This window comes from Peromyscus maniculatus, chromosome 8, assembly GCF_049852395.1.
Source record: "Peromyscus maniculatus bairdii isolate BWxNUB_F1_BW_parent chromosome 8, HU_Pman_BW_mat_3.1, whole genome shotgun sequence".
In the NCBI taxonomy this organism is placed as follows: Eukaryota; Metazoa; Chordata; class Mammalia; order Rodentia; family Cricetidae; genus Peromyscus; species Peromyscus maniculatus.
Window position 1 is genome coordinate 70,118,937 of NC_134859.1, and position 20,705 is coordinate 70,139,641.

The window sequence follows — 20,705 nt, forward strand, 5'->3', positions numbered from 1 at the left end:
ACCTCTCTTCTCCCCTTTGGCATCTTTTTAGTGATAGTGAAATTGTCTTTGGAGGGTGTTCCATTGATGAATTTTCATAGATTGAAGAACCAGATATTACTGAGAGCATAGCACTAGACACAGCTGAGGTCTAGCTGACCAGGCCTTTTATATTAGTGTTCTTTCACTTGCTACAGTAAACACAATTCTGTAACGTCTTATGTTCTTGATCTCTGTTTAGCCAAGGTGGAAGAGCACCTTCGTATGGCCAGTCTGACTATGGTCAGCAAGATTCTTATGACCAGCAGTCAGGCTATGATCAGCATCAAGGCTCATATGATGAGCAGTCAAATTATCAGCAACATGATTCCTATAATCAAAACCAGCAGTCTTACCATTCACAAAGGGAAAACTATAGCCACCACACACAAGGTAAGATTTTAATGGCCTCTTACTTTTCTTTATTCCTTCAGAAAATTGTTCATTGAGTTTGGTTTTACTCCTAGGATTTTACTTGTTGATAAAAATTTGGGATGACTGGACATAGATTTTTCATGATCATCAAAACTATTACTTTTTTTTTTTTAAAGCTTTCTGGAGATTGTTAGAAGGTTGTGTGACTTTTGTTTACTGATTACATTTCCTTTGCTGTCTTAAACTCTTAGCATTTGACAATGCTATTGTTGTCAGTTCTTTTTTTTTTCCTAGAAGGGTTTCTCTGTGTAACTACCTTGGCTGCCCTGGAACTCACTCTGTATATACTAGGCTGGCCTCAAACTCACAGAGATCTGCCTGACTCTGCCTCCCGAGTGCTGGGATTAAAGGTGTGCACCACTACCACCCATTTTAATAATTTTTAAAGATTTATTTATTTTATGTATATGATGCTCTATCTGCACGTACACCTGTATGCCAAAAGAGGGCATCAGATTTTATTATAGATGGCTGTGAGCCACCATGTGGTTGCTGGGAATTGAATTCAGGGCCTCTGGAAGAACAGAGAGTGTTCTTAACCCCAGAGCCATCTCTCCAGCCCCAGTTGTCAGTTCTTTTGGTGATGGTATACTTGATTGGAAAGTTGTCCTATGCTAGCCTTCTCTAATCTCATGTAAGAAGGAACAGTCATTAATTTATTTTGTTCCATAGCACTTTATATACATTACTGATACATAGGACTCAGACCACACCATGAAACTCGGTGACTTAAGGACAAAAATCTTTTTCCCCCTTGTAATGCCTTTATTGTTTAGATAGGACTTGGCTCCAAGTAAGTGGTCATTAAACATTTTTGCTAGGGGAAAAATTATTTTGGTGGTGCTAGGAATTGAATCCGAGGGCTTTTGTATATGTTAGGTAAACATTTCATCACTGAGGTATAGCACCAGCCATATTGATAATAGAGTGAATGAGTAAAAGCAGATAGTCATTTCCTGACTGTCTTGTCTGCTCAGTTTGAAAGTATATAGTGGCTGTGGTTATGCCTGACCTATACTTGATTTACATTGTTTTGTTTTTTGTTTTTCGAGACAGGGTTTCTCTGTGTAGCTTTGGAGCCTGTCCTGGATCTCGCTTTGTAGACCAGGCTGGCCTCGAACTCACAGAGATCCGCCTGACTCTGCCTCCCGAGTGCTGGGATTAAAGGTGTGCACCACCACTGCCTGGCTCTTGACTTACATTTAATGTGTTTGAGGTGAAAAAATAGAATTAGAGTTCTGTCTTTAAGTTATTAAAATTCTTGAATCTGAAGTTTCTAGTTTCGCTTAAATTATTCCATTTGCTTTCAGATTTTGTAGTAAAATGTAATCTGATGTAGATATAATTCTCAAGCACATTTCCAGAATGTTGTATGATGGCTTGCATTTGGTGTATTTGTGTTCTTCTCTGAAGGACACACTATGTGGCTTAAGGCAACACTTAATTAGAATAGCAGTAGTTGCTTGGTGTGGTGGCATGTGTCATCCTCTATGGGAGTTAGACAGATTATTGAAGTTCAAGAATTCAAGGTCAGCCTAATGTAGGGAGATGTTTGTTGCAACAACATAAAGAAATGAAGTGACAGTATTTTTGTGTGTTATATTTTCCTTTTTATAGATGACCGTCGTGATGTGAGTAGGTATGGAGAAGATAATAGAGGATATGGCGGGTCACAGGGAGGAGGTAGAGGGCGTGGGGGATATGACAAGGATGGAAGAGGTCCTATGACAGGATCAAGGTAAGTATTTAGATACAGATGCCTTCATTTTCTCTCTTTCTCTTAATGGTTTCCTTATTTTATTCTGGCACTTAACTTTAGTTGAAGAGGCTTTCAGAGATTATGTTGTAGAAAAAAGAACAAATTAACTCAATTTTGAAATCTTTATATGTCATAAATCACTTCAGAAGAGGCTATATTGATAGTATTTTATATGGTATATGTTAATTTAAATACTGTTAAAGCTCCTTACCATGGTTATGATTCGATTAAATTACTTGATTGGTTTTCCTGCTGGAGCTAGATTCAAACCTCCTTTAAAACCAAAGTGTCTTAACAGTGAAAAGGTAAGTTAATCTGTATGAAAGACAAAGAGTTCCCTTGGGCAGGGAAAATATTAGGCAGTAGTAGAGTATAAAGATAGATAGACATGTAAGAAAGCTTTAATGAGCCGGCTGTGGTGGCGCACGCCTTTAATCCCAGCGCTTGGGAGGCAGAGCCAGGCCGATCTCTGTGAGTTCGAGGCCAGCCTGGACTACAGAGTGAGTTCCAGGAAAGGTGCAAAGCTACACAGAGAAACTCTGTCTCAAAAAAATCCAAAAAAAAAGCTTTAATGTATGTCTCTCCTTAAACATAATTATTGAAATAATTAGTATATCACAATGTTCTGTAATTTTTCTGATTGTAGCTGTAGTGTATGAATCCTTCAATTTAGCTTTTCTCATTGCCATTTTTAAATTATTAATGTTGATTTCATGTTTACAACATAGGTTATAAAAGCTGATTTTAGCATAATTTTTAAATGTATCAGTAAAGTTAGTACATTGGTCTTGAAAATGGAATGAAAAACCAATGATGAAATTTGTAAATTGTAAATTTGTGAAATACACAGGCTTTAAAATAATTTGTTTACTGGGAATTGAAATTGTCAGTGGCCTGATATTTAATGATATGTCAGTAGCAGTTCATTCCTGTCCTTAGGGACAATCCCTTAAGGTGACATGAAAAAACAACTTATATATACTCTTCGTTCAAATGAACCACAAATTTGCTTTTATGTCTGTTTTTAATATATTCTTTAATATTATGGGAATTCCAAAGTCTGATGATTTTGAAAATTGTTCTAAGAGACATTAAAGGCTTTTTAAAAAATTGACATTAGTTTTTGTCATTGGTAGTCATTCACTTTACCAAGATAAATGATATTTTATATGTCTTCATTATCAAAAGAGCAGTCTGTCACCATCATTTATTAATTGTATATAAATTAACATTGTAAAGTGAAATGGTACTTACTTTTTACCTGGTAGCCTATTTCCAACCTAAAACCGAATCCCTGAGATAACAACTGCTAGATACTTAATTTTCCAATGGAATTGTTTTAGATATCTGGCTATCTGGAATGCTATAAATGTTTCATGTGTCATAAGTTTAATTTTCTGCATAAGGAAGTTACAATCTAATAGATTTTCTATTAAAACTGTGACTATATAATTGAACAATGGAATCCCACTTTTTAGGAGGAAGGGAATGGGTAGGGAGTTGATAAATAACATTTTAGTTTGTGAGTGAGCGCCCAGCTTAGAACCACAGGGTTGAGAAAGGATGTTGAAAAATTCTTTCCTGCTGAGGGAAAAGGACCTTCCTTAAACAGCCTGAGTCGTCCCCCCACCCTTTTTTTTTTTAAAGCAACAAAACTTCCTTGGCAATATATTTGAGTATAATTTGTAGCTCAGATACTAATTGATGAGCTAAGTTTTTATTTTTAAATCTCTCTATACATAGAAACTGTATACAAAGAGTTTGTGTAGAAACCTGGTGTATTTTAGGTTAGAATGATGCTGATCTTGTTAAAGTGATAGAATTTTTTAGTAGTGACTACTTCCTCTTCCCCCAGTAAAGTAGTTGTTCACATAAAGCCTGTTTAGAAATCTGGGTGGCTATTACTCTTTGGATTGAGATGGCAAAGTTTTGGGTTTTTTTTGGGGGGGTGGGTAGGGGTTGTTTGTTTTCTGTTGTTATTGTTGTTAAAGGTAAGATGGTAAATGTTTTAGGCTTTGCACCTCTTCAGACTTGCCCTTAGAGCACCAAAGTAGGCATAAATGAATTTAAACAAACCAGGCTTGTTCTAATAAAACTTTATTTAAGAATACTGAAATTAGAATTCTGGGCTGGGTATGGTGGTGCACGTCTTTAATCCTAGCACTCTGTGAATTCAAGGCCAGCTTTGTCTACATAGAGTTCCACAACTACTGTCTCTCAAAAAAACAAAAAATGAAAGTTCCTATAATTTTTATGTGCTACCACATCTTGATGTGCCCTTTAGTTTATTCCTTAGGGTGCAGCATTGTGAATTTGAATATAAACGTCCAGTTACAAATGTTCTCTCTTGAGCACTTGGTTTTGTGCTAAAATACCAAAATATCCAGGAATTTTAATTAGTCTTCAGCACCACTATTTGTGTTTCTAATTATCTTAGTAGGTTGAAATTTTTATCTGTGGGGGTGTACAAGGGTAGAGGAATACAACGATTTGAAGATTACCTGGCATTAATTAGATTTATCATCTTTAAAGGATCATAGTTTGGAGGTGAGGTCTGAATATGTGGTAAAGAATGGGATGTTCTTATTCTGTGATTGGTTGGCTAGAGGAAGACTTCAAAACAAAAAAGAAACCATTGACTTAATTTGAAGAGAGAGATGTGAAGTTTATAGGGACTACAGGGAAAGGTCTCTTCATTGAAAAGCAATTGTTGCAAAGAGTACTAAATTTCTTATTGTCCTCTGACATTGATAACTTAGTAGGCTGGAAGCTAAAATAAAAGTGTCTCAGGACCGGTTTTTAAAAATATTTATTATTTTTAGCATTGATTACTATCTAGCATAATACCTTTTTTTCTTTGTATGTGGTGAAGCTAAGTGTTTCAGGCTCTTATGGGTAAATTTCAAAATTGTTCTGAAATTTTGAGTATTTTCTCCCTTTTGCAAGAGAATTTTAGTTAGCTCCCTTAAAAAATGTATATGTCCATCTAGGTATGATGGCACATGCCTTTAATCCCAGCACCTGGGAGGCAAAGGTAGATGGATCTCTTGAGTTCTGGGACAGCTGGGAACCTGTCTCAAACAAAATATGTATGTGTATTGAGTTATAGGTATGTATAGCTCAGTGATAAAGTGCTTGCCAAGCATGGTTAAGAATGTTGGATTCTAGCCTGCTGAGGTTGCATACACCTTTAATCCCAGGCAGAGGCAGGTGGATCTCTATGAGTTCGAGGACAGCTTGGTCAACAGAGTGAGTTCTAGGATAGCCAGGGCCACACAGAGAAACCTTGTCTGGAAAAACCAACCAACCAACCAACCAACCAAATAAATAAGTAAAAGTTGTCTCTCTTCCCAGCACTTGGGTGTGATGGCGAGTATATATGGTCAAGCTGTGGTCTAGAACAGTACTTACTCCATAGGAAACAATGTGGGTCATAAATTTGAACTTTGCATGTAGTTTTAAATTTTCTAGAAGCTTCATTGAAAAGAAAACAGAAAGCCCAGAGCTGGGTCTCTTGGGTTCAGTTTCCAGGACTGCAAAAGAAACGAAACATAGAAATAATATCAGTGAAATCAGTTTTAATAATATACTTTATTTAACCCAGTACATCTAAAATATTCCATCATAGATAAGCTATGATTCTAGAACTAGAAATTAATTTTATTTTTGACATTTAGAGCTCATTGCAGTTTAGTCTACCTACATTTTAAACACTCATGCAGATATTAACTATATATTGGGCATTGCAGCTCTACAAAGAGAAGATTGTTGTCTTCTTGAAGTTAATTGATAAATCTTGATTCTGAAAGCCTTTTGCCACACACACGTCTATGACATAGAGGGAAGTCAAACAGACTATTAAGAATGATTTTCAAATTGATTGAATCATTCACTTATGATATTGTTGGTCTTTTCCTCCTAGTCCCAAAATATGTATTCTGGATTTATTAGTATGAAAACTCAGGCACAGTGCAAGGTTTTTACTTCTTTTATTGCTTTTTAACTGTCCCTTTTTTCTAAGTGAGTTTTCTAAGATAAAAGATTCCTGCGGCCTAGTTCATGTCTAAGCCCAACTACTTGGGAGGTAAACGCAGAAGAAACAGAGCTTGAGCTTTAGACTGGATAACTTAGCAACATTGTTCTGGGTTCATTTCCTAGGATTGAAAAGATGGTGGTGTAGTAGTATTCCTGCCTCATTCTGTGACTTCCTAGGAATTTTAGGAACAGGTAGTTGTTGGTTTTTTTTTGTTTTTGTTTTTTAATTATAAATTGAGAGCTTAATGTGATGGCTTGTGTTTGTTATTAGTCTCAGTACTTGGGAGCATTGTCATGAGTCTGAGGCCAGCTTGGGCTCCCTTGTACTAGGATAACCAGAGTTCTATAAGATAGGAACTCTGTCTTCAAACAAACACAAGCCCCTAAAACAAAAACTTAAGCGGTCTTGGTGGCAAATGCCTTTAATCCCAGCACTCGGGAGGCAGAGGTAGTCAGATTTCTGAGTTCTAGCTCGGCCTGGTCTACAGAGCAAGTTCCAGGACAGCCAGGGATGTTACACAGAGAAACCTTGTCTTGGGGGTGGTGTGTGTGGGGGGGCGCACAAAATTTTTCTTCAAAAAAATTTTTTTTAACTTTTTATTTTAAATGCATGGGTATTCTTCCTGCATTTATGTCTGTACACTGCGTGCATGCATTGCCCATGAAGGCCAGAAGAGGGTGTTGAATCCACTAGGACTGGAGTTCCAGACAGCTGTGAGCCATGTGGGTGCTGGGAATTGAATATGGATCCTCTGGAAGAGCAGCTTGTGCTCTCAACCACTGAACATCTTTCCAGTCCCCAGGTTTTTTTTTCTGTTGAATCTGTCTTTTCTAAATATATGATGCTGTCACATTGAAACCTCCACAGTCTACTCTAGAGTACTCTTTTCATGGTGGTTTTGAATTTGGAAGACCCATGTCTTTAAGTTTCCTTATGTAAGGATGCTCAGACAATTAAATTGAAGATGCATATGTCTCTTAAGTATTTCCACTGCTTTACCTTAAAATGATCTTGGGAAATTCTTTATGTGCACGTGTTTGCTTCTATTGCTGGGATTGAAAACAAATTTGCAGCATCTTGACTCAGCTGTTGAAATACTTTTCTGTCTTAATTTCCTAATGAGACCTTAATATGTGGAAGAAAGAACTTTGTAACTTAACAGCAAGTTTGAAAGAAACATTTGTCACAGGAATATCTTCCTTAGTACTAATGAATATTCCCTGAAGCCTATTTCTGGAGTTAATACAATAAATTTCTTAATAAAGGGAATGTACTATAATTACTATAAAATTTAATATAATTAGTATAAAATTTAAAATAATAAGAGAAAATGGTTGAATGTCATTTGAATGTAAACATTTAGATCAGTACTTCTCAGATTTAAATATACATGTGAACTACCTGGAGCTCTTAATGAAATGTAAATTATCATTGTATGGAGCCTGAGAGCCTGAGTTTTTCTGAGACACTCTTAAACTATTTTTATGCTGTGCTTCCCTTTGAATAGTAAGGATGTAGAACCAAGTTTTGTAAAGAAAGAAACTCAATGTTTTTATATATCCTTTTAGAGGATGTACCTTTAAAAAATTTTTCTATTTGTATTTATCTGTGTAAATATTTGCCATATAGGGTGCCTAGACAGAAGAGGGTATTAGATCCTCGGGAGCTACAGTTATAGGCCGTTATATGCAGCCGCTGAACAAGTGTGCTGGGAAACCGAACTTGGGTCTTCTGAAAGTAGCTCTTAACCACTGAGTCATCTTTTATTGTTGTTCAGCCAGGCCACATAATGACACACACCTTTAATCTCATCACTTAGGAGTCAGAGGCAGGTAGATCTCTGACTTTGAGGCCAGCCTGGTCTATAGAGTGAATTCTAGGACAGCCAGGGCTATGTAGAGAGACCCTGTCTCAAAAACAGCCACCACCACTAAAATTCTTCAAAGTTGTATTGTTGGCCAGCATGGAAATGAGTCTGCCTTATATATAAAATTGCATATTTTCCTTTCATTGTGGGTCAGATCAGCAGTTTTGTTGACAACAAAGCATTTAGGATGTATCTTACTAACACATAGCTTCTAGTTTCTTGCCTTCATCTTAAACACCTTAACCTCCTAAAATGGGCATACTGGCACACACCTGTGATCTCAGAGCTGGGAAGAGAGGCCTTGAAGATCCTAGGACTGAGTTGCCAGCCAGTGTAGCTGATCCATGAGCTTCAGGTTCAGTGAAAAAATCCTATCTCAGAATATAAAGTGAAGAATGGTAGAAGACTCCTTATAGACGGCTGGCCTCCACAGGCAGGCACAGCAGCACATGCCCATACATGTATACACCATAGACAAGAAAACAAAGAAATTAAACATCATACAATTTTTAAGAAAAGTGGGCTTGATATTTTCAGTAATTCTTCTTGTCTGTCATTGGGATTCTGAGGTTCATCTTTAAGGGAACCTTGGCTTCTAATATAATTTTCAAAGGGCTTGGAGTATAGCTTAACAGTAGACCACCTACTTAAGCAAGCATGAGGCCCTAAGGTCAATCCCCAGTACTTCAAAAGAAGGGGGACTTTTTTCTCCACAGCTTAACCTGAGCTGTATTGGGTCCCCCATGTCAATTGCACTTGAGGAGGAAGCAGAAGTATGAAGAATTCAAGGTCATCTTTATCTACATAGCAAATTCAGGACCATCATTAAGACCCTGTCTCAAAATGAAAATGACTAGCTTCTCTTTCTTACAGAGGTGGCAATGATATACCTGTCATTTAAAGTACAGGGAAGACTTAGGTACTGTGTTGAAATAGTAATTTTAAATACAAAGCTGTGTCTGAAGGACTTCAGTTTAATATTGTCTCCATAGCCTTGAACTAGCTTTATTCTCCTGCTATAAAGGTTTTCTGGGATTTACACAATTTAAAAGCAAATTAAAACACGTGTCTGTACCTAAGTTGATTACAAGGCAAAATATCTTTATGTCAGGATAATAAAATATGAAAGAGAAAGCTTTCTCGTTTAGCCAGTAGTTTTCATTGGATGATTCAGAAAAGCCATCTGGAGTTGGGTAATTACTAGAGCAGAAGTTTGTAAGCAGATCTCTTCAGGCATCATGAGAAGATGAACAGCAAATCAGATTCCTGAAATTTTTGTGTGATTTCTTTATCAGCACCTAAGTTTTAGAAATACTATGTATTTCAGTCAAGAGAAACAGACTTTTATGGGATAAGTAGAATTTCTTTTTGTTTGTTTGTTTTGTTTTACTTTCTTAATTAGTATGAGCTGCTTAGATTTGTTACATAAAGCTGTGTGTACAAGGACCATTGACTTAACTGACACCCTGACTTTGCCAAATAAAGTCATTCTGTGGGCAGCTGCAATGTTGGAGCATTTGCATTGTTTAACATATTCTTGTTGCTTTGATGCTTAGAGCATTTGGCAACTTGAACCTCAGCTGTGATATGGAAAGATCTTATATTATAATGGATAATGGAGAAGAGCAGTTTTGAGTTTTTAGTCTTCATTTTATAAATTAATTTATTAATTTTCTTTAAAATTTCAAATACTAAGACTGCTTTCATTCAGGCTCATTTTTGTTTAAATTTATGTATCACTTTAAAGAACTTCATCTCATACAACTATAATTTAATATCACAGCAGAATCTATACTCAGGTTTTTACATTTCCTGTTATGCTATCAAAGCCTAACTTGCTTTTTATTCCTCTGGTCTTTTAGCTTTTCCCCCCGTATTTCAAAAATACCCCTTGGGAAAGAATACTTGCTCTAATTTCACATTCATCATGCTGTGCCTCCAGCTTTTTAAGTTATGGTTTGAGTAATAACCTTTTGGCTCGAGGTTTGGAAGTTTTTTGTTTTTTTTTTTTTTTTTTAAACATAAAAAGTATATTATAGTAACTGTGAAAAGGCAACTTGTAGAAATAAATCCTTAAGAAAACACTTAGATTGAATCATTGAACTCTGAAATGGAATTTACTGGAAAGTTAGTGGTGCTACTATTTTCCTAGGCACTCTACTTGTGACAGTTAAGTGTAGATTGAGCCCAGGGCTCAGCACATTAGAGACTTAAGGAAGAAATCATTTCTTCAATTTTTCCTCTGCAGTGGTGGTGACCGCGGTGGCTTCAAAAATTTTGGTGGTAAGTGCTGAGTATCCCAAAATGTTTCAGTGGAAATGCTATATAAATCTAAAAGCCACCAATATCCCGCAGATGCAGTCTAAGCCCTTTCTTACTCTGTTGAGGCTGGTGTGTAGTGTGCATTACAAAATACTCTGTATACACGTTTATTCCAAAGTAAATATTAAAAGCCAAAACTGATCTCAAATAGTCCAATGGGTTTTCTGCTGCACAGTGCATTTGCATGAAAGAGTCTGACCAATGAATGAGGATTTCACTGGGTTTTGACAGTAGGTTTTTTCATTTATAAAGGTAGCTGACATGGTGTTTTTAAATTATTAGGGGTTTCAAATCAGCCTTTACAATCAGTTCTTGACAAAAGTGATACTAGAATAATGACAGAAGTGGCCGGGTGCCGTCTTGGACAAGATTAAGGAAATGTTGACATTCATCTCGATTTCTTAAACTTTTAATAATAAAATTTATGTAGTTATTTTATAAACCTGTGATGGTTGACTTTGAAGGATTTGAAAGTATTGACTTTACATACTTGGTTATTACCATCTTTCTTTTAATTTCAAATGAGTTGCCTTAGACAGCCTTTTCTTTTCTTCTCTCTTAGGTCACAGGGATTATGGACCCAGGCCAGATGCTGGTAAGATTCTTGATAGTTTAGTTTTGCAGTTACATAATGTCAGTTTTTCACTTCTGAAAGAGGAATATGTGTTTGGAGGAGTAAATACTAAAGGGAGATTTAATTTAATTTAATGGTGCTGCCATATCAGGGCAATTTGATTTCTTAAAAAAAAAAATACCAAAAAATAAAAATTCAGGAGGTCTGATTAGAAAGCTTGCTAGAGAAATTGCTGGGTTTGTGCTTTCCTCTATTGTGCTTTTTCTTATTTGAAGAAACATTCAAATTTTTGCTGTTATTAGTATTAATGCAGTCCAACTTAAGAGAAATTTGCTATCGTAGCAACATAGAGGTTAAAAAAGAAGATATGTTGAAAAAACTCTTTCAGCTGGGCATTGGTGATGCTCGCCTTAATACCAGCATTTGGAGGCAGAGGCAGGCGGATCTCTGAGTTTGTAATCAGCCTGGGCTATAGAGCAAGTTCCAGAACAACCAGGGCTACACAGAAACCCTGTCTCAAAAAAACAAAAAATAATAATAGTAATAAGATAAAAAAGTTCTTACATTAGATCAGTAATTTTAGTAGGTATAAGAAATTTGAGTTTATGCATAAGAGAATTGTCTTTCTCTGGGTGGAAGGCACTAATTTTATGTGGCTTTTCATTTTAGATGAATTCAAGGCTGTAGATTTGCTTTTGGAGCCTTTTGAAAGTTATGGTTTAGAGGTTAAAATCTATTTGAGTAAAAAATATTTAATATATATTGAAATCAGAACTTTTGTTTTTATTAAGATGCCAAAGTATTCTATATGGATGGCAATTTCTGAATTATCCCTTGATGGACTGAATTTTTATACAACTTTCTTACTTTGTTGTACTAATCCAAAAGTGTGCGTGTAAGGTAAGGTGTGTGTACCAGGTGCTCTTACCTTCTGATACATACAAGGCTTTTTGCAGTGAATGGGAAACCAGCAATTCTGCTTGGCTAGCTGACTTGAGAGTCAAGTGTCCAATTTGGGGGAATTTTGTACTAGAAAGCCTTTTAAAAGCATTGATTAGTCAGTCATATGACTATATATGATTGAAAGTTCTTCAGAGAAAGGTATGCTAATTTCTTCATCTCTTCATGAGCTGTAGTACTGGATCTGAAGAGCGATATTTTTAACATCTCCCTTCATTGGTCTATATGTATTTCAAAGTGTAACCTGCATTTTATCTGAAGTTTTGTTGTAAGAATTTATCTTCCATACAACTACTATAAATACTTTGCATGTTTATATAAGATTTCATATTGGTCCTTCTATTTGGGGCTTAGAAGCAATACAATACTAGTCAATAAATGGTTTTGATTACTGAACAGGAGTAGTAAAACCAAGGAATATGTACATGAAATTGATCGTAATTTTTTCCCCTTAGATTCAGAGTCTGATAATTCAGATAACAACACAATCTTTGTGCAAGGACTTGGGGAGGGTGTGTCTACAGATCAAGTAGGAGAATTCTTTAAGCAAATAGGAATTATCAAGGTAAGTAAAAAGTGTCACACTGAAGATTTCATAATTATTAATATTTTAATTAAGATACATGCATTACATTGTGTATACTGTAGTAAGCATTATCTAAATCCTGTAATGCATGTGCTACCTCATGTCTATAGGCCTTTGCTAAGTGTCTTATTTAGGTTTCTATTACTGTGATAGACTATTGTGACCAAAAGAAACTTGGGGAGGAGAGGGTTTATTTTATTTGGCTTATCACAGTCCATCATTGAAAGAAGTCAGGGCAGGAACTGAAGTAGAAACCATGGAAGAGGAACACGACTTACTTGCTTGCTCCCCATGGTTGGTTTGCTCAGCCTGCTTTCTTACACCACCCAGGACCACCTGCTCATAGGTGGCAACTCCTTCAGTGGGCTGAGCCTTCCCACATCAGTCATCAACCATTCTGATGGAAGCATTTTCTCAATTGCAGTTCCTTTTCCCAGATGACTTTAGCTAGAGTCAAGTTTACAAAAAACAAACAAACAAAAAAAAACCTAAAGAGCACACTAAGTACATTTTATTTCTTGTTCATGTTTATCTTTCTACCTGTGCTTAATCTTCATTCCTGGATTCTGAAATATATGCAAACTAAAGTTATTAATAACAACTTCTTTTTATGCTTAATGTCTGTACTGCATTAATCCATCATCTTGCATTTGGTTTGTTGTTGTTCACTTAATTGTTCTTAGTTTCATGCATGTACCTCTCATCTTGAACTGAAAAGCAGCCTTTAGAGCAGGGTTAAGTACTTGTTTGCATTCATTATTCCTTGTTTTGGTTGTTGGTGAAATTACTCATTTTTTTTTCTTGTTGAGGAATTACTGATTTTTTGTTTGTTTGTTTGCTTGGTTTTTTTGTTTTTAAATTTAAACATGAAACACACTCACACAAGTTCAGAGCTTTTCTTTGTTGTTTGAGGTAGGGTTTCCCATTGTGCCCAGACTAGCCTCAGACTCACATTCTATCTGCCTTAGCCTTCTGAGTACTGGGATTAGAGGTGCAAGACACCATGGCTGGCCACACATTTTTAATAAAGTAGAATTCTGTTTTCTACCCTCATCCCAGCCAAAGCCCAATGTATTCCTTAATAATAATATTGAAAGATTCTTCCTGTTTTTACAAAATATGCATTCTTTTATGAAACATCCACATTTGATTTTGTTTTTATTTATTTATTTATTTATTTATTTATTTATTTATTTATTTTTATTTTTTTTTTGGTTTTTCGAGACAGGGTTTCTCTGTGTAGCTTTGCACCTTTCCTGGAACTCACTTGGTAGCCCAGGCTGGCCTCAAACTCACAGAGATCCGCCTGGCTCTGCCTCCCAAGTGCTGGGATTAAAGGCGTGCGTGGCTCCCACATTTGATTTTTATGGGTTTAAATAAATTGCACATAAATAAATTGCACATAAACAGCATACTATTTTTTAGGGTTTGGGAGTAGTTGGGTTTTGTTTTTTTTGTTTGTTAGTTTTTGTTTTGTTTTGTTTTGTTTTGTGGAAGTGGGATCCAGACCCTCACCTGTGCTAGCCCTTAAAAGATTTTTTTTTGTTGTTGTTATTGTTGTTGTAAAGTTCTGGCTGTTGTGGAACTCACTAGGTAGACCAAGCTGGCCTTAAACTCTTAAGATCAACCTTGCCTCTGTCTCCAAAGTACTGGGATTGAAGGCATGTACCACCATGACCAGCCCCTTACAAAATTTTTATAGTTTGTTTTTCACATAACTGTAGCATGGAAAGTTTTCATTAACCACACCTACAGATAACTCCATTTTTATATTAAGTATATAATACTTTGTAGTATAGATGTGTGGATGCCTTTTTAAAAATCTTTACCTGGCTTGAGAGATGGCTCAGCTGTGAAGACCGTGTACTGTTCTTCCAGAGGACCTGAGTTCAGTTTTCAGCACCCTTTTGGGCTGTTTACCCCTCCTGAAATTTCAGCAACAGGGAATCGGACAGTTCTGGTTTCTGAAGGGACTTGAACTCATATGCACACCACATACATAATACATACATACATATATACAAATAATTAAAAATAATCTTTGAAAAAAAATCTACCTGAATGATACATGATCACTTATTCCTGAAATACAACATCAATTTGGTCATTTTTTTTTTCTTAGACTAACAAAAAGACTGGAAAACCAATGATAAATCTTTACACAGACAAAGACACGGGAAAGCCAAAAGGGGAAGCAACAGTATCATTTGATGACCCTCCATCAGCTAAGGCGGCCATTGATTGGTTTGATGGTATGCTTCATTCCTGTATGTAAAATTACATATGTGTTTGGTGTTTTGCCTGCATGGATAGCTGTGCATGCAGACATTTGTTCAGCTGGTGCAATTCTTTGGAAGCCCAAAGAATTATATCACATCCCCTGGAAATGGAGGTATAGATAGTTGTGAGCTGCCATGTGGGTGCTGGAAATCAAACCAGGGTCCTAGAGGAGTAGCCAGTGTTCCTAACTGCTGAATATTTCTCTAGCTCCATTCATATACTTCAGAAATGTTTTCTTCCTAATCTGAAAGTCAAAACATATTCTGTGAGATCATGGTTATTTTCCAGTTTAATAGTGATCAAGAATACAAGTGTGTGCTTTTATATGCTTGTAGAAATAAGATGAATAGTTCAGAGTGTTCCCTTACCTCGCACATTAATTCTAACCCGGATACAGGTATAGAAAATTGGCTTAGTTGACATCTGCCAGCTTTGTTCAAAACATGCTACAAACTTCCCAAACAGTGCCACAAACTGAGGACCAAGTGCTCAAACATGATCCTGTTGTGGACAATTTTACATTCAAATCTGAACCTCAATCTTGTCTACTAGTTTTATTTTAAATTATAAACACACTACGAAGCCCATATTCATGCATATGTGTGGATATATATAGTTAACTACATGTGTATGCACATGTACATACACCAATTCCCTTTAAGAAATAAATGGTGACACAGTTGACAATTCTACAAATTAGATCCTTATATAAAATATTAAACAGGAATTAGGAATATAGCTCAGTGCTATGTAGAGTATTTGCATTAGGCCTTGGGTTCAGTCTTCAACACTGGAAAACAAACTTTTGCCTGCATTTACTATTAAAAATATTAGATGTTTTTCTTTGTCTTTCAGCTTATGGGGAGATCTGTTCTTATGTAGATTATGGGTTATATGTAGCACTATTGTGGAACACAGAACAGTAGTATATTTGAGTTTCTGTGGGGGTGTGTTTTATTATTCTTCTGAAACTAAGCCAAGACAGTCTTATTATTTTGTCAGGACGTAGAGGTATGATGTGGCATTGTAGCATTTATTTAAAATGCTCTCCTTTTCCCTTCTTTCTTTCCCTCCTTTTCCTTTTGGAAAAGGAGTCTTAATTGTCTAGCTGAAGCTGGGACCTCAAAATCTCAGTGATCCTCTTGCTTCAGCCTGTTGACTGTTGAGATTATAGGTGTGTACCACCTTGCTCAGCCTCAGAATTGTTTTTCTTCTTAGGAAAAGAATTCCATGGAAACATCATTAAAGTGTCGTTTGCTACCAGAAGGCCTGAATTCATGAGAGGTGGTGGAAGTGGAGGTGGACGACGAGGTAGGATATTTACATTGATTCTCAGCATCGTGTAAATAAATAAAAAGGCCCAAATGCTATACATTGAATTTGTGTCTGTTCTGTCCTTGCTTGCATGGAATTACTTGCTTCCCTTTTTTATATTTAAAAAAATTATTTATATATTTTATGTATATGAGTGCTCTGTCTGCATGTCAGAAGAGGGCATTATAAGTGGTTGTGTGCCATCATGTGGTTGCTGGGATTTGAACTCAGGACTTCTGGAAGAGCAGCCAGTGCTCTAAACCACTGAGCCATCTCTCCAGCCCCATAAATAAAAAAATAAAAAAAAAATTTTTTTTTTTTTAATTTTGGTTTTTTTCAAGACAAGGTTTCTCTGTGTAGCTTGGCTATCCTGGAACTTACTCTGTAGACCAGGCTGGCCTCAACTCAGAATCCACCTGCCTCTGACACTCTGCCACCTTGCACCCCCAATTGGGATTAAAGGTGTGTACCACCACCACACACGCCTGGCTTTTGGCTTTTGCATGAATGGCTTGCTTGCATGCATGTATGTATATGCACCATGTGCATGCCTAGTGCCCAAGGATGCCAGAAGGGGCCGTTGGATCCCCTAGAACTGGAGTTACAGATGCTTGTGAGCCATCATATGGATGCTGGGCAGTCAAACCTTGGTCTTCTGCAAGAGCATCTAGTGCTTTTAACCACTGGGGTATCTCTCCAAGTCTGCCTTTTATCTTAAAATGAGGATGTTCCAGTAGTTAAGAAAGTGGTAGGAAAGGTTGTAGAAATGCCTTTGCAACGCTCTACAGCTGTGGTAAAGGAGCTCTGGAACAATTGTTTAATTGAACCTACTTAGGTAGTTGATCTCACTTTTTAAAAGCACTTACTTGTGTGGGCACATGCATTCTGTGGTTGCACAAACTCAGTTTTTCAGGCTTAGAACAAGTCCTTTGCCTGCTGAGTCTCACTGCCAGAGCTGACCCAATTTTTAAGCTCCCCGGTACAGCTTCTTAATTTGTTTAAAAATTGGGTCCATTTCCTCTCCTTTGGAATTTACTACATAGATTTTAATTTTTATAACTGAAATTCTCAAACTATGTTGACTATTATGAAAAGTAGACTTTGAAGGGTTTTTACTGTGGTGTTTATACTGTGATGTTTACCAGGGCCATTCTTATCATTTCCTGCATTTCTTAGTGAAACCTCCAAGAATTAGACCCCATTTTGAAGGGGTCTGTCTAGGTATTAATGGGCACTTTATTCTTTTATTTCTTTCATCTGATGTTCTTCCTGTCTATTGTTAATGTCTGCTGCTGATTTTTCACTTCTAATTTATCCCCCTCCAGGCCGTGGAGGCTATAGAGGCCGTGGAGGTTTTCAGGGGCGAGGTGGAGACCCCAAGAATGGGGACTGGGTTTGCCCTAATCCGTAAGTATGCCATTTACTTTGGTGGGTGTAGAGATATAGTTAGAGGGTATAAGGAATGATTCTGGGTTTACTGGAGACTTGGGAACATTTATTTCCCTTCTTTAGGTCATGTGGAAATATGAATTTTGCTCGAAGGAATTCCTGCAATCAGTGCAATGAGCCTAGGCCGGAGGACTCGCGTCCCTCAGGGGGAGGTAGGCCAGCTTTTTCTTTAGGTAGTCCTTCAACAGCATGTATGAGGTGCTTGTCTTCTAACTAGCATTGGGGAGGCTTTGCATTAATATTGGCCTTATCGGTTTGTAATTTTACCTTGCAGATTTCCGGGGGAGAGGCTACGGTGGAGAAAGGGGATACAGAGGTCGTGGGGGCAGAGGTGGAGACCGAGGTGGCTATGGTGGAGACAGAAGTGGGGGAGGTTATGGTGGAGACAGAAGTGGGGGGGGCTATGGTGGAGACAGAAGTGGGGGGGGCTATGGTGGGGATAGAGGAGGTGGCTACGGTGGAGATAGAGGTGGCGGCTACGGTGGAGATAGAGGAGGTGGCTATGGAGGAGACCGAGGTGGTTATGGTGGAGACCGAGGGGGTGGCTATGGAGGAGATCGAGGTGGCTATGGAGGTGACCGAGGAGGCTATGGAGGCGATCGAGGAGGCTATGGAGGAGACCGAGGAGGCTATGGAGGAGACCGAGGAGGCTATGGAGGAGACCGAAGCCGGGGGGGCTATGGAGGAGACCGAAGTGGTGGTGGTGGTGGCAGCAGTGGAGGCTACGGTGGAGACCGAAGTGGAGGCTACGGTGGAGACCGAAGTGGTGGTGGCTATGGAGGAGACCGAGGTGGGGGCTATGGTGGAGACCGAGGTGGCTATGGAGGCAAAATGGGAGGAAGGTGAGTACTCAAATGTACTTGTGATCTCTTTGCCTCAATGTTTCTAGGTTTTAGGGTTCAAGCTATTTTCTGGGTTTTGGTTTTTTTTTTTCCCCTTTAATCCCATTGATATCTTTCAGGAAAATGTTTAGTTCCTTGTTTAATAATTTAAAATTTTGGTTTTATTTTGTAAATTAATAAATCTTTGTTTTCTCATGGCTAAAGAAAATTGGGATGAAGAGATAACTTGATATTTAAATTAAGAGTATCATGGAGGATTTTCAACCCCTGCACTTGTTCCTTATACAAGTTCCTCTATTTGCTGTAGATAGTATAAGCTAATGAGAATTAGTTAGTATAGTACTTACATATTGTAGTGTCAAGTTGCCTGGCTTCTGCTCCCCATCTTAATGTGACCTTAGACAAGTTATATAACCCTTTAGAGCATCAGTAGCCTCATCTGTACAATGGAGCAAATAATATCTAATTTGTAGTTTTATGAGATTATAACAGTTGTTCGCCCATAGAAAGCACTGTATAATTGTTAGATATTACTAATAGCCTAGTTCTCATAAACTTGTTGTGTGGCAAATACTGTAGAGTGTCTTTATACAACTTTAGTTCTGGTCCCTGTGTCAGTCTCCTAACAGTTAGACATTTAGTAACTTTTCTGAGATCACGCACATAGTAAGTGACAGAACTCATACATAAAATGTGAATTTTAAAAGTTTGCTTATTCCATTGTGCCACGGATCTGTGGCATAGTAGATACTAGGATAATTGGCATAGTAGATATTTAGAAGTATTTACAGTGGTTTTGTTAGTCCTTTGTCTAGGCGGAAAATTACTAGAGTTGATGGATAGCGAACTTCTTTAAGAAACTTTGTTAAGTCTTAAAGTGATGAATTAGATTTATTAAGAATACTTTTTTGAGTTTGAGGCCAGCCTGGTCTACGTAGTAGTTCCAGGGCAGCTGAGGCTATATAGAGACCTTGTCTCAAAAAAGGAATACTTTCTTGGGATACAGAAATAAGGTGTAGTTCCAGCTTTTATAAAAAGTATCTAGCTGGTACAGGTCACCAGCACTCTAAAGAAATATCTGATGTTCCATTGGTAAAAAACCTAGAATTTAGTTTGGGTCTTTATTTTTCATCCCTAGAAACGACTACAGAAATGATCAGCGCAACCGACCGTACTGATGACTGTTTTGAAAATTCCTCTGTCTCTGACATGATCCGTAGTGGAATTGTCAAGAGTTTGCCTGCTGCTTTCCTCATGGCCTCTTGGGTAGTGAAATTGACATTTGGGTTTCTATTTGGGTGGGAGGGCTGGGGCAGTTTTCCTTTTAGAAACATCCATTGAAATTCTCCCTTTTAGTTTCCCACCTTCTCTTTCCTAACCCTTAAAGCTAAGTGCGTTGTAAAATATTGCCAAAATGGAAAGTGTTTTGTAATACTACAATAAAAGCTGCTTGTTTTTTTGTGGACATTGAGTACATTGTTTATTATACTTTGGACTCAGTTACAGCAAACTAACCCTACAGAATTAAAAAACCACTATTACCGAAATAAATTTAAATATAACTTGTTATTTCCAACTAATAGTTATTGAGCTCCTGCTTTGTTTAGAAGTGGTTCTCTGGGATGACTTAGAGTCAGAATCACCTGAGGAATTTAAGTCTTAAAACTTAGCAAGTACTGAATAGAATATTTGATCTTCCAAATCACCTTCTTCTTACTCTTCCTAACCTAATGTCTTTACCAGTACACCCAGGTCAGATCAGATCAAAACTTAGAATTTCTTGATTTCTAACTTACATCCTGTACATACGCAGGCCATTTTGATTCTACCTTCAAATATATACACTACAACTAGATATACTCTGGACAGTTCTGATAACCAGCTACATTTGTCTCTTTATGACAGTTGTAATAGTGTGTTCACAAGTCTCCCTACACAGCTAAATGATTTAAAGATGTAAGTTATAATACTATATGTCAGTATTTTTTAAAACTTTTGGTGACTTTATTTTTTTTAATGTTTATTTAATTTTATGTGTATATGTCTGCACCACATGTGCAGAGGAGCCTGTGGAAATCCGAAGAGGGCTTTGGATCCCCTGGAACTTGATTTTTGTGAGCTGCTATGTGGATGCTGGGAACCACACCCAGGTCTTGTACAAGAACAGTGAGCACTCTACTGCTGAGCCATCTCTCTCCAGCCCCTCTTTGAATTGCTTTATATTCTATATTGCTATATATTGCGGTATATTTAGACTATAACT

The 20,705-nt window shown here is 37.2% G+C and overlaps 1 protein-coding gene across 2 annotated transcripts in view; it reads left to right on the forward strand.

Moving 5' to 3' along the window:
* Taf15 (TATA-box binding protein associated factor 15) overlaps positions 1-19,907 on the forward strand; it is a 34,039-nt gene extending 14,132 nt beyond the window's left edge. The window contains exons 6-16 of one of the 2 annotated variants that reach the window (XM_006995300.4): positions 221-411; positions 2,071-2,191; positions 10,364-10,398; positions 11,000-11,032; positions 12,427-12,536; positions 14,680-14,809; positions 16,056-16,148; positions 17,477-17,558; positions 17,664-17,752; positions 17,875-18,442; positions 19,581-19,907. In XM_006995300.4, the coding sequence (XP_006995362.2) occupies positions 221-411; positions 2,071-2,191; positions 10,364-10,398; positions 11,000-11,032; positions 12,427-12,536; positions 14,680-14,809; positions 16,056-16,148; positions 17,477-17,558; positions 17,664-17,752; positions 17,875-18,442; positions 19,581-19,620 (1,492 nt within the window). In that variant the 3' untranslated portion in view covers positions 19,621-19,907. The remainder of the gene's footprint in view (positions 1-220; positions 412-2,070; positions 2,192-10,363; positions 10,399-10,999; positions 11,033-12,426; positions 12,537-14,679; positions 14,810-16,055; positions 16,149-17,476; positions 17,559-17,663; positions 17,753-17,874; positions 18,443-19,580) is intronic. The other variant, XM_076543034.1, reaches the window with a different exon arrangement.
* Positions 19,908-20,705: the final 798 nt, after the last annotated feature.